This window comes from Clarias gariepinus, chromosome 21, assembly GCF_024256425.1.
Source record: "Clarias gariepinus isolate MV-2021 ecotype Netherlands chromosome 21, CGAR_prim_01v2, whole genome shotgun sequence".
NCBI lineage: Eukaryota > Metazoa > Chordata > Actinopteri > Siluriformes > Clariidae > Clarias > Clarias gariepinus.
In genome coordinates, this window is record NC_071120.1 from 15502827 (window position 1) to 15521926 (window position 19100).

Consider the following 19100-nt stretch of genomic DNA (forward strand, 5'->3'; position numbering starts at 1 on the left):
GCTTTTTATATATATATATATATATATATATATATTAGACAACATATGAATAGAATTTATAAAACAATAGGCTTAACAAATAAGCTCCAAGCCTAATTTTAAAAATTATAAGCAAGAAGGGGTATGTTATATTCTAGCAATATTTTATTCCATAACTGTGAAATTTAAAATAATATTGACATTGAGTGTTTCACCAAATCTTGCACAAGGTAAAGCACATTTATGGTATTGTATGTATGTATTATTGAATTTGTATATATTTGAGAAACTGAATCATGTTGATACCTGCGATTATCGATGTAAAGATTACATGTAAAATATACATTCATCGTAACTCTTAGAATATAGTAAAGTTAGACTACTTAATGAAGCAATTAAAATTAGACAATGAATTTTAAGAAGCAATTATTTCCTAAATTGTAAGGTAAAAAAAAGAGTAAAGTATATAATATATAATAAATATATAATTATAAAATATAAAAATAATATAAAAAAGGAATATATATATATATATATATATATATATATATATATATATATATATATATATATATATATTCTATTTTTAAATATTATTTTTTTATAAATCTCAGATTTCTTATTTATTCAGTAGTAGAGCAGGGGGGGCCTAATATATTAATTATTATATATAAAATAATAATTAATATATTGGGCTCCTCCTGCTCTTCTACTGAACCTTTAATTTGGGGAAATGAAAAAAAAATATGTCAGACCTTCACTATTAATTATACAAACTAACTAACTAAATAACTTTCTTTTTGCAGTTTGAACAAACAAGTTTGGCTATGAGGTCACTAAAACATTTCTAAAAAAAAAAAAAAAGCTTAATGTCAAGGTTTGGATCCATGGTTAAGCAAGTACTGTACACTAGGTACAGTATGTGAAAACAATAGAGAGAGGGAGAGAGAGTTTACAAATATAATATACAACTGTTAAAATTTTTTACAAACTTGGAAAAAATGTCACGTCATCAAAAATGAATTGAAAATTTTACACCAGCTTTAAGAAATTTTGCCTTGTGTACTGCAATGAGCAATGCAATGTGAAAGATCAACTTTCCTCCTCTCACATTACTAAACCGCATGGCTGTGCCCAGAATCCAGTCATAAAAACTGCACTGCCTACAACATAAACAGTGCATAAATACATCATACATAAATACCTTGTCAAGGCATAACAGGTTAATACAGAGAGTCTGGGGTTCATTTAGTCCTTATCTGCCTTGTTTCCTAATTGTCATTTGTGTCAGCGAAAGGAGGAGCCTGGAGTTCACTAGCGCAATATAAACCGCTGGTTAACAACTCTTTCACAGTTACTGTGACTTCTGCAAGAAAAATCCTGGCATCCTGGAATACAACTTTCAGAAGTAAGGCTCTAGTTTCTAATATTAAATAAATGTAATTAATTATGTTTAGTTAATTATACATTTTTCTTCTTAATAACTAATTTTTTATACTATATGCATGATTGAAAAATCAAAATTAAAAAGATACTTACACTCTAAAGAATTTCAGTAAAATTGCGAAATAAAGTAATGTGTGTGTTTGAGACTGAAAGAGAGAATGCCAAGAGTGTGCAAAGCTGTCATCAAAGCAAAACATGGCTACTTATTAAAGACTCGAAATTATAAAACATAATCTGGCTTATTTATCACACTTTTGTTGATTATACTAAGTATACATATTTTATACTATGAAATACTATATACCTTATTACATGAACAAATTATCTCTAATAGCGATCAATGCACTGTCGACAACACCCCAGGTAATCTGTAAATCTTACAACATAATAAGAGATTTACAGATTGTAAATCTAATGCAGTTGATAAATAGATAATCTATCGTATATGAGGAAAGGTGTTGTTGCTGTTACGGTAGAGAGACTACAGCATTTTTTATTTTAAAAAATCAGTGGTTTAAAATGTTTAAGCCACTTTTAACCAGGTGTTATTTTAAACTTTTCCATATTGCTTCTACCTTGATTTACATTAATTTATCTTGGCCGAAATCAGGTTTAACCTTCCTGTTTTTTTTATTAAGCTGACTAGATGTGTGAACAGGCCAGTAAGATGATGTCTAGTTAATGCCTTTAAACATGCCCGAAGCCTTATAACCTATATAACTTATACAGTATGTGAAAACTTGGGAAACATCATATACTTAGGTTATATTTGTCTCTGGCTAGATTGTTTAATTTTCTTTACAAAGGAATAAAAAACATACACTGTAAAAGATAGCATTAGAAATCACTACATGAAATAAGTAATCACTCCTCAAACCTATTTACATGCCATATTTACCTACTTAGTATAAGAGCTTATAACTTAAACATCGTTTGAAGTATTTGAGTTTGAGTGAGCTACTGTATTTGTGTGTAAAATGTACAACAATTCTGTATGTGACTTACATTTAATCAATCGAATTTGATTAGTCTAAATATAGACTAAAACCTTTTATTAAAAAAAAAAGATTATTATTATTATTATTATTATTATTATTATTATTTTACAAATGGTGAACAATATTGGCTTGATGTATTTAATTAAAATGTGAAAAGATCCAAATATGGATACAAAAAAAGACTTGGCAGTTAGGTAAACAGATTAGGTGAGTTAGATTTTTAGCATAGTTTTATTTTAAATTAGTCATTAGCTGTACTTAAAATGACACATTTTAAACTTAAATGCTTTAAGGCAATCCAGTCCTCAAATGATTTGAATAAAATCTTATGAGCTGTCATATAATGCATATACAGTATATATACAGTATACCAATCATCCATAACATTATGACTGCCTGCCTAATATTAAATATGTCCCCCCCCCACCCCACCACTGTAACAGTGATGCACTGTGTTTTTTGACACCTTTCTATGACAACCAGCAATAACCTTTCTCTTAATTTGATCTACACTATCACTTCTATTGGAATCATGTTATAGCCTTCGCTCCCCATGTGCATCGGTACGCCTTGGCCACCCATTACCCTGTTGCCGGCACACCAGTTTTACTTTCTTGGATCACTTTTGTATGTCCTGATCACTGCAACCCAGGAACATCCCACAAACACCTTTCCCTTCATAATAATATATGTGTATTAAATTAAAAAGGCCCTTCCTATTATACTGCAGGCCTTTATGGAGAAGTCACAACATCAGCAGAATGAGGAGCAACACTCACAAGCCAGATTATCCAAGCTTCAGAAAGTTAAAGTCAAACTTATATGCTTTGTGTCTTACTTCTCTGGAGACATGGCTCCTTTGGGCGAGTGGATGAAAGGTAGGCTTTAGCTGCACATGTGTGCATTTAAATGAAAAAATATCCTTGAGGAATGATAAGCTTGACTTGCTTTACTTGCTACAATACTGTACACTCCCTCACTAGGCAGAAAAATATTGCACATTCTAATATTTTAGTCGATCTTTAGCTTTGATTATGTCATGCTGTGTGGTCAATTCATGTTTGAAAATAATCCCTTGTCCTCCCAGAGACACCCCCTTCACAATTTGAGCCTTGAAATATCCCTGTGCAGTCAGGAAAGAAAAAAAAATACGGATGAGATAACTTCATCCAGCTGACTTCATTTGATTGACACATACTGAGAATTGAAGCACAAAGAAATTGACCTGTCCAAATTCCGATATAAAGTAACATCTGCTAAAATTGGCATCCACAAAGACATGGTAAAAACATCTGCACAAGGTCTGCACATGCTCAACAAAATCATGTCTTTACAACTTAACCCATGGACGACTCCTGCTTCTTCCTCTTTAACTGGAGATTAAAAAGAAATCGGTCAGACCTTTACTCTTTTCCCAGCTCCTACACTACACATTCAGGATTCCACCTCTGTTTAATCAGCACTTTTTTTTTCTAATCTAGCAACAAAAGAGATTATCTTGAGATTCTCCTACAAACCCACCACCTGTCTATCAGATCCCATCCTTTTCACAATTCTTCAGGACAACTTAAAAGACCTTCTTTTTTTTTTTATCTCTACATACATTCATTAATGACTCCATAACATCTGGTCATATAACAACTCCATTCAGGCTAGCAGTCAAGGGTTACTTCCATCTTGAAGAAACCCATTCTGTATCCATCAGACACCCATATCACATCTTTTTTCACATGTGGCTTTCAATGGAAAAACTCTATGTTACTAGATCAGAGAAACTCTTATTAGTCCTTATCCTTCTTGAACTTTCAGCATTGTTTATTACAGTTAACCACAAGACATTTCGTCTATTCTCATGAGTTTGCTTCCTACCTTGAAGGTTGGTTACATCCAGAATGCAGATGCATTTTCAACCCCATGTCTACACTTCCTTTACTGGCTCAAAGCTCCCTTTGATCCTTTAGCACTGCTGGAATGGTGCCATCATCTCCCAGGGTACAAGGAATGCATACATTAAGAGTGTTCTCTTTATCGTAAGCCCTGATTTAATTTTGTCTAACTTTCCACCATTTCCACCAAGGTTGCTGGTTATTGGTAACCACCTCCAAACCCCTGACATGTTTCTTCAATTAATTAATTTTAATATTTTAACTATATAAATATTAAGCCTGTGCAGTGTACATTAACCCTTGCTATACCGTCAACCTGCCGTAATGTTGAATTACTAAAAGTACATTTAACTATATATTTTTCCTAGTTCACATTGGCTGAATTAAAGGAGCCTGCTTAAGCATGTAAATCATTTACAGTAGGCTAGTTTTAACATATTAGACATACCCACTAAAATAATGTCTATTCAATCATTTCCACTAATTGGTATTTTCTCCATCAAATGTGTTTCCACCAATTGGAGTTTCTCTGTAATACATTTCATTTTTTTAATTGTTGCAGTAAGTGTTGAAGCCTTCACTTGGATAACCTCAAATAAAAACATTTATTTTGTTATCTTCTATTACCCTGAAATCTAAAGAATTGTAATAAACACACTCCTTCCTCTTTGGAGATATCTTATCAGCCTTAAAGAGATTTACCATGTTTTACAGTAATGCCAATTTTGTTATTCGTCTTTCCCCCCAGGACAATGTATAGTGCTTCAGATTTTTGACTGGGTGTTGAGAGGTGCAGCACAGGTCATGTTGGTAAACAACCCCTTAAGTGGACTGATCATCTTCGCTGGACTGATCCTCCAGAACAGATGGTGGGCTCTCAATGGTTTTGTCGGCACCTTGTTTGCCACAATCTCAGCCCTCATTCTCAAACAAAATAGGTATTTCCATAGTGCCGTTCATTCAATTTTTTAAATTGTGAGTTGCTAACTTTTTGGTCATATAAATTTGCATTCATTTTCTCTCAGAGGGACAATCGCAGCAGGCCTATATGGATACAATGGAATCCTGGTCGGTCTTCTAATGGCAGTCTTTTCTGATGCAGGCGATTGGTACTGGTGGCTCCTGCTGCCCAACATCTTCATGTCGATGACATGGTCAGTTTCAGACAATCATGTTTCTGTTCATTTCTGTCAGTTAGTGTAATATGAAATAAAGTTTTACAATGAAGTACTGTAATAATGTTGACCGGCATTATCTTTGCTGTCGTGATTAGTCTGAACTAAGAGCATTTATAAATTATTAGACATTTTACATTCAGCATTTAAATGTAACAATACTGAAAAGTATTCCTGGGAATTCAGAACAAAATTAAGATCAACCTCTTTACTTATACTATATTTCAGTTTTGGCACCAGGGCAGCTCTTATTAAGTGATACAGAGCAGGAATAGAAAATTCTAGAAATGCCAAATGTCATATTTGTACCAAACCATAAAGCTGATTTGGGTCATAGATTTTTCTTAAAGCATAAGGTTTCATCATTCTTGCAAACTTTTCAAGAATCTTGTATGACAGATATAGGTCACCTGTTTCCTACAGTGTATACAGCACTACCAGAAGATTCATTACCATGCTGCCCTATTCACTGGAAAATAATAGTAGAAATCTTGCGGAAATGTGTTCAGCTCCTCTTTTTTCAGGATTGTAGACGACGGTATTTAAATGTTGCTTGAGCAGTGACTGTGCTATTATCATTCCTGATAATAGATCCTGAATGTTTCATGTCTTACAGCCCAATCGTCTCTAGTGCCCTAGCCTCTATCAACAGTCAGTGGGATTTGCCAGTTTTAAACCTGCCTTTTAACATGCTGCTGTGTATTCACATGGTAGCTACAGGGCACTACAACCTCCACTTCCCCCAGGTCCTCATCCAGCCACAAACCTCTGTCCCTAACATCACATGGTCTGAGCTGGACTATAGTTTGGTAAGAATGCCAGAAGATTGCTGAGATTTAGTGGGAAGTTCTGAGTGCAATTTTTTCTTCATTCTATGTGAAATTTTAGCTAGCTTAAAAAAACAGCTGTTATATTGTGCAGCAGCACTTACAGTATGTACTGCATTCTGAATCATGTGGCCTCGACATGAATTGCATTTCCTTTTCACAGCTCTTCCGCTCCATTCCTGTGGGCATTGGGCAGGTCTATGGCTGTGACAATCCTTGGACAGGAGGCATATTCATTGTGGCCCTGTTTATTTCTTCACCAATAACTTGTGTGCATGCTGTTATTGGTTCAGCAGTTGGTATGGTGTCAGGTAAGAGCCAACCACTTCAACGCTAAAAATAAAATAAGCAAATTTGTTCCTTTATGTAATATATAACCTAATAATATAAACCTAAGCAATTCAGGAAGACAAAAAACCTTAAAGAGGTTACATCTTTAATTTGTTCGTTTAGGTCTTGCTCTTGCAGCACCATTTCAAAACATCTACATTGGACTGTGGGGATACAACTGTGCCTTGTCTTGCATTGCAATTGGTGGAATGTACTATGCCATCACCTGGCAGGTCCATCTACTGTCTATAGCCTGTGGTATGATGCCTTTCTCTAAACGCAAAAAAAAAAAAAATGATTTTAGTTATGTAAGAATCATTGCCACCACCAATGACATAAATTTCCTCTCTTATTTCTCTATAGCATTTTTCTGCGCATATCTTAGCTCTGCAATTGGTAATGTGATGGCAACCGTAAGTATTTTGTATTTCACATGATAAAACTTCCAAATTTTCCATTGTTAATCAGTGTTTAATGCCTTTTTTCCTTAGTTCAGACTTCCAATATGCGCTTGGCCCTTCTGCCTGTCAGTCCTCACTTTCCTCTTGATCACTACAGAGACAAAGACCATTTACAAGCTGCCTCTTTCTGTAGTCACCTATCCAGAGAAAAACCTCATGTTGAAAAAAATAATGAAGCTGGAACAAAAGGCTACACAAAAGCAAGAGAGAGCCCAAAAGGAAATCCTGCAGGAGAAGGAGAAAGAGGCACAACTGACAAAAGACATTGGTGTAAAAACGATGACAGAGAACCAAGAGCAGCAGGATGTCTGCACTGAGATACGTAGAGGGCAGATTTTGAAAAACCCATCCATTAGTGGAAACTACAAGATAACTACACTACAATTAACAGAAGTATGAATTAGCAAATTCCAGAGCAATGTTCACTCAAAGTGGAGACAATTGACTTGGGTTATCTCCCAACAATGTACGATGAGAATATGTAAATGGTTCAAGCATTTTTGAATGTATGATAAATGAACAGTTTGAGAGCAAAACATGGTAAACAACATTTTCAATCTTTTACTTATATTTTTCATGCACAAGGTTGTCTATAACTGTGGTTCTCACTCCGGTCCAAAAAGACACCTGCCCTGTATGTTTCACCTTTAAGCATGACATTTTAGGGAAATTTCACATTTAAGTTATCTTCCAAACACATTTTCGTTAAATAGAAATATTGTAATTCATAATACACAATGTTCATAACAAAAACCATTCATATTAAAACTCGGTGGTGTGTCACCTACAGTTATATGCAGTACATTCACTGACTTCTACAGTATATTGACATCTTGTCGTGCGATCTTTCCACCCTGCACTCTCTCTTCATAACACTGCTTTTTTTTTTTCCTTACAACTGCTGGTGGTGCTATTGCACTTGGTTTCATATTAATCCAAAATAATGCTCTTGAAAATACTAACTAATAAGTTGGTTATTTAACCTTGCTATGGGTCCAGGACAGTGCTGAACATGCTGTAATGTACAGTGGAATAGTTAACAATTGCATTTACAGTATATTGTTTTAATAAAGAAAGTTTTTTAATAATTGTGATTAAATAAAAACTAAATCTTCTTTATTATTTTACAATTTTTTTTATGTTGGGGGGAACAAGCTAGCTAGTAAAGACTGTTAGTTATCATAACTTAGAAGATGGAAGACATGATCCTAAATTGAGCATCACTTGTGAACTATTACTATCTTTAACTAGGGTAGGATAGTTCAATGGTATTTTTCTAAATCATAAATAACAGTTGCTACATGATGTCTCAATTATTTCAAGTTCTTGCGTGTAAGGAACTCACAGAGGCCTGCCTTGGCCAAATGTTATTATGGTTATTATTTTCAATCTCAACAAACATTATATGTACATTATATAGCCAAACTTTGTGGACACACCGACCGGTGGCTTAGTGGCTAGTATTGTTGCCTTGACTCTTGTGGGTTTCCTCCCCGGCCTTGCACTCCAAGTCTCCTGGGATAGGCTCCAGCAGTGACACTGGATACAGGATAACGTTTTGTAAATGATGAGTGAGTGAGTGAGAGTATGACAATAACCTTGGTCACACCATGAGTCCCTTGAAGACACCTTACCAGCCCTGAACTGTAAGAACTCTACTGTTCTGTGCAGAGCGCTAACCTCAACCAGACTGAACACCTTTTAAATGACCTGGAACACTGACTTTACCTCAGAACTTCTCATCTGTCATTAGTTTAACTACATCACTTCACGTTCCAGGTGTTATATAATCATAAACCACATTAACTGTTGGTTCCAGCATGGGTGAAAGTAGGTCAATACGAGAGAGCAACTGCCTTCCCTTGTGCCTTTACCGGCATCACAGCTATGCTAATATTCATCACAACACTACTTGCTCTTATATGATGTTGCTTAATTAACTACTAAATTGCATAATGAATGAAATATATTGTATGTGAACAGCAACATCCACTACAGACCTAATGTACAGGTTACTGAGCTACATGTGTAATAAAGAAACTCTGAGAAAATTTACAAGCTCTTTTTACCTTGGAAGGCCGGATATCAGTTTACATTACACTGCTGTTTAGACTGGCGACTTAGAGAAGAACAGCTTGTTATGCCAAAAACAACACTGTGATCAGTAAAAACAGCAGTTCAGATTGGCTTGAATGCAGGTTTTATTAGTGCATCGGGTTTATAATCTGTAGCATGGTTTGCCGTTGATGTACAGCAGACAGGCAGAGAGTGGTGTCTGGCAGTTCAGAGATGTTAATAACGTACACTATAGATGTTTTATGGTGCTTTTACTTATATGTCTTCATGTGCCACAGTCCGTCATTGAGATAATGAACGTTCTCGATCCCAATGCCTTTGTTGACCTTTCCTCTGTTTTTAGACATAATAATAATTATAGTTATAAAAACAAAATACGCCACATACACAATTAAAATTAACATTCATATAAAGTACACTGCCTGTTAAAAAAAGTCTGCCTAAGTTAAAAGTTTATTAAAAAAAAGAAACGAAAAATAATATATATATTTTAAAAAATATGTAAATTCATAAATTTTGTTTTAAGAACTGTCCAGTGTTCTATTAAAACCTGGAAGGATAGTGCTGAAATGTTAACTTTGAAAGAAAACCCGGTCAGAAAAAAAAAAGATACAAAATCATGTACACGCTGTCAGAGATCGCAACTATGTTTAGAAGTGTCACACAATATGAGGACATCTAACAGGATTTGGACATGAGAGAATTTGTGTGGACATAAGAAAACCAATTGCTAGCAAGACTATACGAGAAAGTATACAAAGACTGGACTTTGGAGGAATGGAAAAAGATCAGGTGGTCTGATAAGCCCAAATAAACCTTATTTCAAAGTGATGGGTGAAGTAGGGAAGCACATGAAGCGATGCACCCATCAAGCATAGTGACCACTGTACAAGCCTCTGGAGGCAGGGAAATGATCTGGGGTTGCTTCAGTTGCTCAGGTCTAGGCTAAGCATCGTTATGTGGCAATAAATTAAGTCAGCTTATGACCTGAATGAACTGAATGTCCAGGAAGTTCTGGAACAATAGGGAATCATTTTCATAATGATGCATGCCACAATTAAAGTGAAAGACGGTCAAATTAAGTACTAAAATGCGCAACTATTATTTTTTGGCCAGGCAGTGTATTATCTTGCTTGTACATGAATTTCATGTGTGTGTAAATAAACAAACAAGGCCACTTACATGTCCTCTGCTGACATCTTCATGACTCCCACGGAGAGTGCATGCTGCTTGCCCTCTGCCATTATTGCCTGACAAAATGACTCAAGGATGAAAATAACCATTCATTTTGTGACAAAGTGGAAGATCTATTTCTGAAATATTCTATGCAGCATTTTAGAGGATACGACTACTGTGCCCACTTTGGCAGGGTTGAGTTTCGCTCCTGGTGACGTCAGCCCGGGGCACATTATGTTCGCTCCGCTAAGAACAAATTTAATAGCTCCTTTGTCAATTTGTTGGTGTGGAAGAATAAAAGGATCTGTAAAATAACAGATTACACATTAAATCAAAAACATCCAAATGACACTGTATAATGTGGCTTCTGGGTTAACCAGCGTTTGCTTGTTTTACAAATACCACATCACATAACACTTACACAGTGTGTTGCAATTTTCACTAGAAAGCAAAGATATACACACTTTTCAATGCAAGGAACATTGTTTTCTCTGTAATTTAAAAAATCTGTTTTTCTCTGAATACACTTTAAATCATCTGAGGCTATTATGGTTACAATCTTTTTGTGCTGTTTAATACCAAGGTAATTTGTCAGCGTTAACAATTATTACTTTTTATGGAAGGACACTATAATTTTTCTTGATTTATTTGGTAGGAAAGTTCACAAAATAAGTAACTTCATGTTATCATTAATTTTAGCACGCAAGCAACTGCTATATAGCAGAAACATGTACTGTATGAGGAAGTCTGAGGCACGTGAATGCATACAATGGTTAAAAACTTCATATGGAAATATGGATTATATATGTAGATATTCCTTTTTTTTTTCATTTTAAATTTGATATTTTATTTTAGACTTTTTATTCTTTCCTAGTAGCATTTTGCCTCCTTACCTCTGTTTTCCACAGTTGTAAAATTTTTTCACTGCATATCATAGTGTATGGTTGTATATGTGACAAATAAAAGTTTTAATTTGAAATACTTATTTTCTACATATTTTTGTGCTGATGCAAGTTATAAAAGCATTTAAATGCTTTCTTTAAGATTTACATTTGTGCAGAAGTCGCAGGGTTGGGTAGAAAGGTCCTTCTCTCTGCCTGAAGAAGAGCAGTTCACCGTTTACTGTCAGAATTTCAATGTGTTCATGACTGCAAAAAAAACAAACAAAAAAAACAAGAATCAATATATTTAATCATCAAGACATCATCTTAAGTAAGATGTGGAACTGCACAAATGTAAATTAAAATAATTTACAAGCATTTAATGTCTCATACCATCTGACAATTTTGACCGGATCCTTTTTGGGCATGATCTGATTGAGCCATGTCTCAATCTCCGGGAACTGTTCAAAAAGCTGACCCTTAATGCCTTTGATTACAGACGTCTTTAACTGGATACAGTTGGAGACATTTTCTTTTTCATCAAATCTGGATAGAAAAATGGGTACAATTGTTAAAATGAAATTTAAAATATGGACTTGGGAAAATGATACAATGCTCAGATGAAGATTATTAGACCCTAATGCTAGCACTTTAGTTATGTCCCTGTTTAGCCTTGACTGTCAGGAGTTGTTGTGGATGAATGTACAGTATAATTGTCATGAGGTTAAGCTCTGGTTTCTTCTAAAGAATCCCTGCAGTAGAACAGATTGCTGTGAGCTGGGTGTGAACATGGTGCCAAACACTAACATGGTAAACAGCACGAAACAATTCTGTTTATTCTTGGCAAGTATTCTGACGAACTTTTACAGTCTAAAGTCATGTGCCTATTTGAGTTTCCATTTTAGTTTGGATCTAAATGAAAAATCCTGCCATTTTTAAATCAATCTTCATCTGGACATTACCACCGTGTTTCCCAAAAGTCTCCACACATATGGAAATTAACATTGTTTCACGTTTCTCTTGACTTGCATGAAGTCCTGGAATATACATACCTGTTCCATCAGGCAAGAAAAACTCCTTTGATTGTCATTTAGTACATTCAGGTCATCAGATGACTTGTTTTGATCTGACCAACTAAAGCAACCCCAGATCCTAAAACTGAATCAAGAGGCTACAGTGGGCTCTATGCATAATTAGTGCATCATTTCAAATGTCTCGCTTCATACCCTGACTCGCCCATCACTCTGGAATCAGGGCAATATGGACTTATCAGACCAAGTCCAATCTTTATGCTATCTACAAACTGTAGCCTGTTTCTGATAAGCCTCACTAATAAGTTCAATTCAATTCAATTCAATTTTATTTGTATAGCACTTTTAACAGTTGTCATTGTCGCAAAGCAGCTTTACACAATCAAAAGAATTATTTAAGTTTGTATGGAATGTAAATGTGGCCAGATAGTCCCTGATGAGCAACCCGAGGGCGACAGTGGCAAGAAAAAACTCCCCGAGATGGTAATAGGAAGAAACCTTGAAAGGAACCAGACTCAACAGGGAACCCATTCTCATTTGGGTGAAACAGAGAGCAAGAATTGATTTGCATCTATACTGTGCGTTAGGTGGCAGGCAGTTCAGCTATAACAGTTGATGTTAATTGATGGTAATATGGAGTCCAGGTAATTATTGGAGGCTCAGGTAGACTCATAGGAAATTCCAGTTCTGAACTAACAAGCAACTGCAGCCAAGTCAAGTTCTCAGAGAAACAGCCGTCAACATTAGTCAAGACCAGAACCATTTTAATAGTAGAGTGAAACCATCCCCAGACACATCCCAAGAAACACACGGGGCATCCATGTGACGAGATCTCCAACCAGAAGTGGGGCATATAAGTGGTAATAAGTGTTTTTTTATGTTCAAGCAGCTATTTAGTCCCAATCCTTTGATTTTTTTTTTTTTTTTTGGAGATGCTCTTACTTTCATCATTAAACAAAGCTGTGATTTCTGGTGTGGATCTCCACACATGAATTTTTTAAACCACATTTCTCTAATAAAGATGATTTTTCAGCACTATCATTTCAGATTTGAAAAATCTTAACCAGAATTCTACTATGTTTATCTCCTTATGTCTTTTCTTTGTTAGATGCAGACCAATAACTTATTTTTTAACAACAACAACAAAAAATAGTTTGTCTTTGACATAACAAGAGCATGATGAAATAATTTTCATGGCTGAATCCTGAAACTATCACTAAGTTCCTAAGGAGTCTTCTGTGACATGATGTTCAAGTAGCTTTGACCTTACAGCGCAATAGTTATATATAGCATCCACATCTGCTTACTACAAACATGTTACATTACTGATGTCTATGTCGCAGACCTAGGGTACAATTTACTAGGTAAAATCACTTTATTAAACATCACCATACCTGATGAATATAACTCGAGATTACTACAGAACTTCCTGCCTAGAGCTAGCATGAAAACCTGTTTCATAAACTCTTAGCAGGTTAGTATGCTGTAACTAGCATGCGCAAAAATATTGAACAAAAGATTTGTTTTCCGTTTAAATCCTAAAGTGATCTTTCATCTTATTGCCAGTACATTAATGACAGTATGTAGAAAATTCACACGCGAACGTTGATAAGCTAACTGTTACATGGGTTACTCTGTGTTTATATTTTTAGACCAATAGCACATACTTACTTTTTAAACATTATTCTGGTCGTAATTATATCCTCAATGCAATGTTTAGTGACGGTAAAAACCAAAAAACAGTTATAAATCAACAATTAATAAGGAACAAATAGCAGATGAAGCTCAATGAAATCAACGATTCAGTCCCCACGACGTGCAGCAAAGCAGGACAGCAAACTTTACAACAGCCGACGTTTTTTGCGACAGTCGGCAACATTTTCCGGCAAACTCAAATCGTCAGCAAAGCGATATACAGCATACACAGAGTCAGTCAAAAACATGTATACACACTTCAGAAAAAGTAAAAATTATGATGTATATTATATTAATATAATATAAATATCACATATATATTGTGTGTATTATTATGATATAAATATCACACACATACGTCATACTATATATCATTATACAGGGGGTTGGACAATGAACCTGAAACGCCTGGTTTTAGACCACAATAATTCATTAGTATGGTGAAGGGCACATTGGCCAGAGGGATTTTGAGCCATTCTTCTTGCAGTAGAGTGTCCAGGTCATTACGTGATGCTGGTGGAGGAAAACATTTCCTGACTCGCTCCACCCCAAAGTAGCTCAATAATATTTAGATCTGGTGACTGTGCAGGCCATGGGAGATGTTCAACTTTACTTTCATGTTCATCAAACCCATCAGGCATGGGAATACCGTGGTACTTGGGTCAGGTATTGGTGCTTTTGCCGATGTGGCCAGGTGCCAAGTCATGCTGGAGGATGAGATCAGCATCGCCATAAAGGCTCTAGGGCTTCCTGGTGCTGGCCTTGGACCTGATGGGGCACTGTGGGCCGTGCCGGTGGATGGCAGAGCTCCCCGGGCCACCGCTGACTGCAGGCTTTGCACTGGGCTTCAACCAATTTGGATTCTGTGCCTCTTCTCTCTTCCTCCAGACACTGGGACGTTGTTTTTTTTAATGAAATGGAAAATTTACTTTCATCTGAAAAGAGGACTTTGGCCCACTGAGCAACAGTCCAATCCTTTTTGTTCTTAGCCCAGGTAAAACACCACTGATGTTGTCTCTGGTTCAAAAGGGGCTTGACACAAGGAATGCAACAGTTCTGTAGCCCACGTTCTGTATACAGTACGTCTGTGTTGTGGCTCTTGAAACACTTACTCCAGCTGCAGTCCACTTCTGTTGAATCTCTCCCCAAATTCTTGAATACTGTAGGCTTAGATTCACAATCCATTTAAGGCGGCGGTTATCCCTGTTGCTTTTGCATGTTTTTCTTCCACATTATTTCCTTCCATTTAACTTTCCATTAATGTGTCTAAAGCTTCTTTAGCAAAGTGCCCCACTAAACCAGACTGAGAGACTATTTAAAGGCTCAGGACACCTTTGCAGATGTTTTGAGTTAATTAGCTGATTAGAGTGTAACACTGTAACACCATGAGTCTCCAATATTGAACTTTTTCACAATATTCAAAGTTTCTGCGATACTTAATTTTGGATTTTTATTAGCCATAATCATCAAAATGAAAAGAAATAAACACTCATATATCAGCCTGACAATATATTAGCCTGAGTGTAGTGAATCTATATAATATATGAGTTTTACTTTTTAAAGGTATTTATAGAAATAAATCAACTTTTCTATAACTTTTCTAAGTTTTTGAGATGCACCTGTATATATGTACCCTTTTGTTTAGGAAAGAAAAACCCACAAATGAGTAACGTATATTCTTTTGATATATTGCTTCAGAAACATACAAAAAAAAACAATGAAACTAGCTGGAGCAAATGCACTAGGCAATCACTGTAATGTCGCGATTTCTGTAACTCCCAATGAGACTTTCGCACCTGTGGACAGGTATTTTAGTCCTCGTGAGCAAACTGCTTTAGCTTTCTCAGGTTTGAAGAGTGCCTTCTTCAGACTGCATGTGTCCACTCTTTCCACAGATGCACTTAGATTAGATCACATGGAAGACTACTTTAGAATAGGCTAATGTTTTGTTTTTAGCCATTCTTATAAGTTTTGGGTCTATATCCTGTTGGAGGACCTGCGATTAACACCAAGCTGCACATTTCACTCCAAAATTTGCCTTGATCGTCTTGAGATTTCATTGCACCCTGCACAGATTCAATACACCCAATGTGTCCAGATGCAGCAAAGCAGCCCTATTAGATAACCGAGCTTCCTCCATGTTTCACAGTAGGTACAGTGTGGTTTTCTTTGTAAGCGTACTTTTTGCATCTATGAACAAAGATCTGATGTGACTTGCCAAAAACTTCCAGTTTTGTCTCATCTGTCCAAAGGACATTCTCCCAGAAGCGTTGTGGCTTGTCATTATGCATTTGGGCAAATTCCAGCCAGCTTCTTCCAATAAGTCCACTTTACCTCAAACTGCGATGGATGGTGTGATCTGACACTACCTTAACCTTGGAGTTCACCTCTAATCTCTCTGGAAGTTGTTCTGGCCTCTTTGGCTACCATTCATATTATCCCTCTCTTCAATTTGTCATCAATTTTCCTCTTGTGGCCACATGCAGGGAGTTTGGCTACAGTCCTGTGGACCTTAAACTTCTAAATAATATGTGTAACTTTGGTCACAGGAACATCAAGCTGCTTTGGATAGTGTTTAAGCATTTATCTTTACCATGTTTTTCTATAATTTTCTTTCTAATCTTTTAACACAACACTCTCCTTACGTTTCTGTTGTACATGTTCACTGTGGTACACAACATGATCCCAAGCAGCACATTGACTACTTTTCACCATTTAAATAGGCAGACTGACTGATTACAGAACACACTTTAGTTTACCCCATGTCCCTGTGGTCAATTCATTTCCCATCTTTTCTAGGAGTACAATCCTTTATGTACAGGCCAGTTCCATTAGTATGTTTTTTTTTTTAATTATTATTATTTCTGTTGAACCACAATTCAAAAGCATTTACTGATTTTTGTTAGTTAATTTTGAATGTTCTTTTGTTCAAGTTTTTTCAGGGACCATTGTGTTTTTTTTGTTGTTGTTTTTTTTACCAGAATGGTACCAGCAATGTACAGCACAGAATAGTTGATATTAAGATGTGTCTGCTACTTAAGCTCTGTAAAGCCTTGATAACAACTCAAATCGAATGTGCTACTAATTGGTGATTTTTAAGGCCGGTAACTCTAAATGAACTTCCAGCAGAGTTTTGGTCTTACTTTGCTGGGATTTTAATGAGGGCCAGTTTTATCATGGTGCTTGATGGGTTTTTCAAATGCACTAGACAATACTGTTGTTGCAAAAACTAATTCTAAACAGCTGACCTTCGACCATGTTATTTCATAGTTTTGAAAAAAAAAATCCAGTATTGGTTTAGAATGTAGAAAATAAATCCACATTTGTGTCCAACAATCTTCATATTTGTTAAAAAAAAAAATGTTTGAAGTAAAATCATTTTGTTTCTCATCATGAAAAATGTACTGTACATTCGACCAGCAGCACCAAGTCACTGACATTCTACTGTAGGCATGTCTCACACCTTATCAAACACACAAAACATGTAATCTGTTGGCATTCCATGTACTGCATTTTGCTTATGGCCATCTTTCTGGAGACCGTTGATCTGGTTTGATCTAGGAAGCTAATTGGTATTGGCTCTGGATAATACTTCAACAGTAACTATTTGGCTGCACTGGTGACTGGTACCAAGCAGCACCACGTTTACTTTTGACCCACACTGCTCTAGAGGCATCAGATCATTGCTGACCCTGTGCCTTGGACTTAAATTCCTAGCAATAGAATATATTTTCTTCTCAGTAGTAATGTGAAAAATTTAAACACAAATAGATTAAACAAAACAGTTATTACAGTGCCATAACATGGTATTTTTAAATTTTTGCCTATAGCTTTAAATTTAAGAAATGAAAGCAATAACTGAAATTGTTGCAAAAAATTTAACACTATGCAAAAAAAAATCATCCCAAAATGTGCATCCATCTAGACATCATATTGATGACATGGGCAGACTCTTTATTCTTTTCAAACATATTAAAGAAAGACTAAAAAATGTAAATTAAACAGTATGTTAATATGCTTTAAAAATGTCCCAGTAGTGTGCAGAATGTATGTTAAACAGAATGTGCATTAGAAACATCTCATTTTCACTAATTTTATTTAATCTTGTAAATCAGGCTGCTGCTATGATGCAGGGGGAAAAAAAATCCACATTTGTTCTTTGTATATTCTCCAAAACTAAACTTGTGAAATCCATTATTATGCCCCTGAAGGCGAAGTAACAGGTCAGGTTTGCAGTACATATGTGAGGTTACATGTCATTTTGTGCAATCGCAAAAGCTACAATGAATCTCAATGATGTTAAATCATTATGTCTGTGAGTAAGTTACTAGTTCAATAGTCCCTGACAACTGATCACTAAATGTACAGTATGTATAAAAAGCACCTGAAACAAAAAGAGATTGTCATTAGAATAATGTATTAGTACTGCCATATCATATGCACTTAACATTAAGTGCATATGATTTAATAACATTACAGTAGTACCAAAAGTACCATAACCACTTTAGAGAGACTGTTTTAGGTTATTATTAAAGAACTATAGAAAAAATAGAAACCTATAGAACTTTATTACCCAAATTGTGTAAGAAAAATGTTTACAGAAAGTTCACTACTGTATATACAGTATGAATGAGAGCTCATTTGTAAGTCCAATTTGTTCATAAGTCCAACATTGTTATTAGTATTAGGATGCTAACACAGTTGGCTATACAAAGTATATTACAGTATAGCACTATTCTGTAATAGGTTTACAGTATATAACTTCTCACACAAATAAATTGCTTGGCGACTCCTTCTTAGCAGTTCCAGCTTAATTGTCGCTACTTTTACGCCTGCCTCCAGAGATCCTGGGCTTCTACTGCACTACTGTACTCTATACAGTGCGGTACTGTACACTAGACCACAACCACTTGCAGAGGATGCAAGTTTGGCCGCACGTGACAATGTATTATAGACATGTGATCTAACTGATTTTTATATACTTGAAATTTCGTAACTGAAATGTATCTTAGTATGTAGGGGACTTACTGCATTAATCTAAAGAAATAAAGTCTTGTGTAAGGGTTATATAGACATTATTCAGTGACAGTTTGAGAAAAAATATGCCTTTCCAGTGCAATGACTTGTGTAACTCCAGTT

At 35.6% G+C, this 19100-nt stretch overlaps 2 protein-coding genes across 2 annotated transcripts in view; one reads left to right on the plus strand and one right to left on the minus strand.

Moving 5' to 3' along the window:
- Positions 1-5070: 5070 nt before the first annotated feature.
- Positions 5071-19100, plus strand: part of slc14a2 (solute carrier family 14 member 2) — a 40218-nt gene continuing 26188 nt past the window's right edge. The window contains exon 1 of the mRNA XM_053481525.1: positions 5071-5247. Within this exon, the coding sequence (XP_053337500.1) occupies positions 5114-5247 (134 nt within the window). The 5' untranslated portion in view covers positions 5071-5113. The remainder of the gene's footprint in view (positions 5248-19100) is intronic.
- On the minus strand, positions 9286-14115 carry mcts1 (MCTS1 re-initiation and release factor). Its single transcript, XM_053481527.1, has 6 exons — positions 13938-14115; positions 11629-11781; positions 11405-11502; positions 10525-10658; positions 10361-10428; positions 9286-9511 (listed from the first exon to the last, which is right to left on the minus strand). Exons 1-6 carry the CDS (start codon positions 13946-13948, stop codon positions 9430-9432), a joined length of 546 nt encoding a protein of 181 aa, XP_053337502.1. The 5' UTR covers positions 13949-14115; the 3' UTR covers positions 9286-9429.

Coding starts and splice junctions, on each gene's coding strand:
- mcts1 (XM_053481527.1), bottom strand. Junction 11,503..11,628: donor CCGGTCAAAATTGTCAGATG/GTATGAGACATT, acceptor TTTTTTTTGCAG/TCATGAACACATTGAAATTC. Junction 10,429..10,524: donor CCAAAGTGGGCACAGTAGTC/GTATCCTCTAAA, acceptor TCATTTTGTCAG/GCAATAATGGCAGAGGGCAA.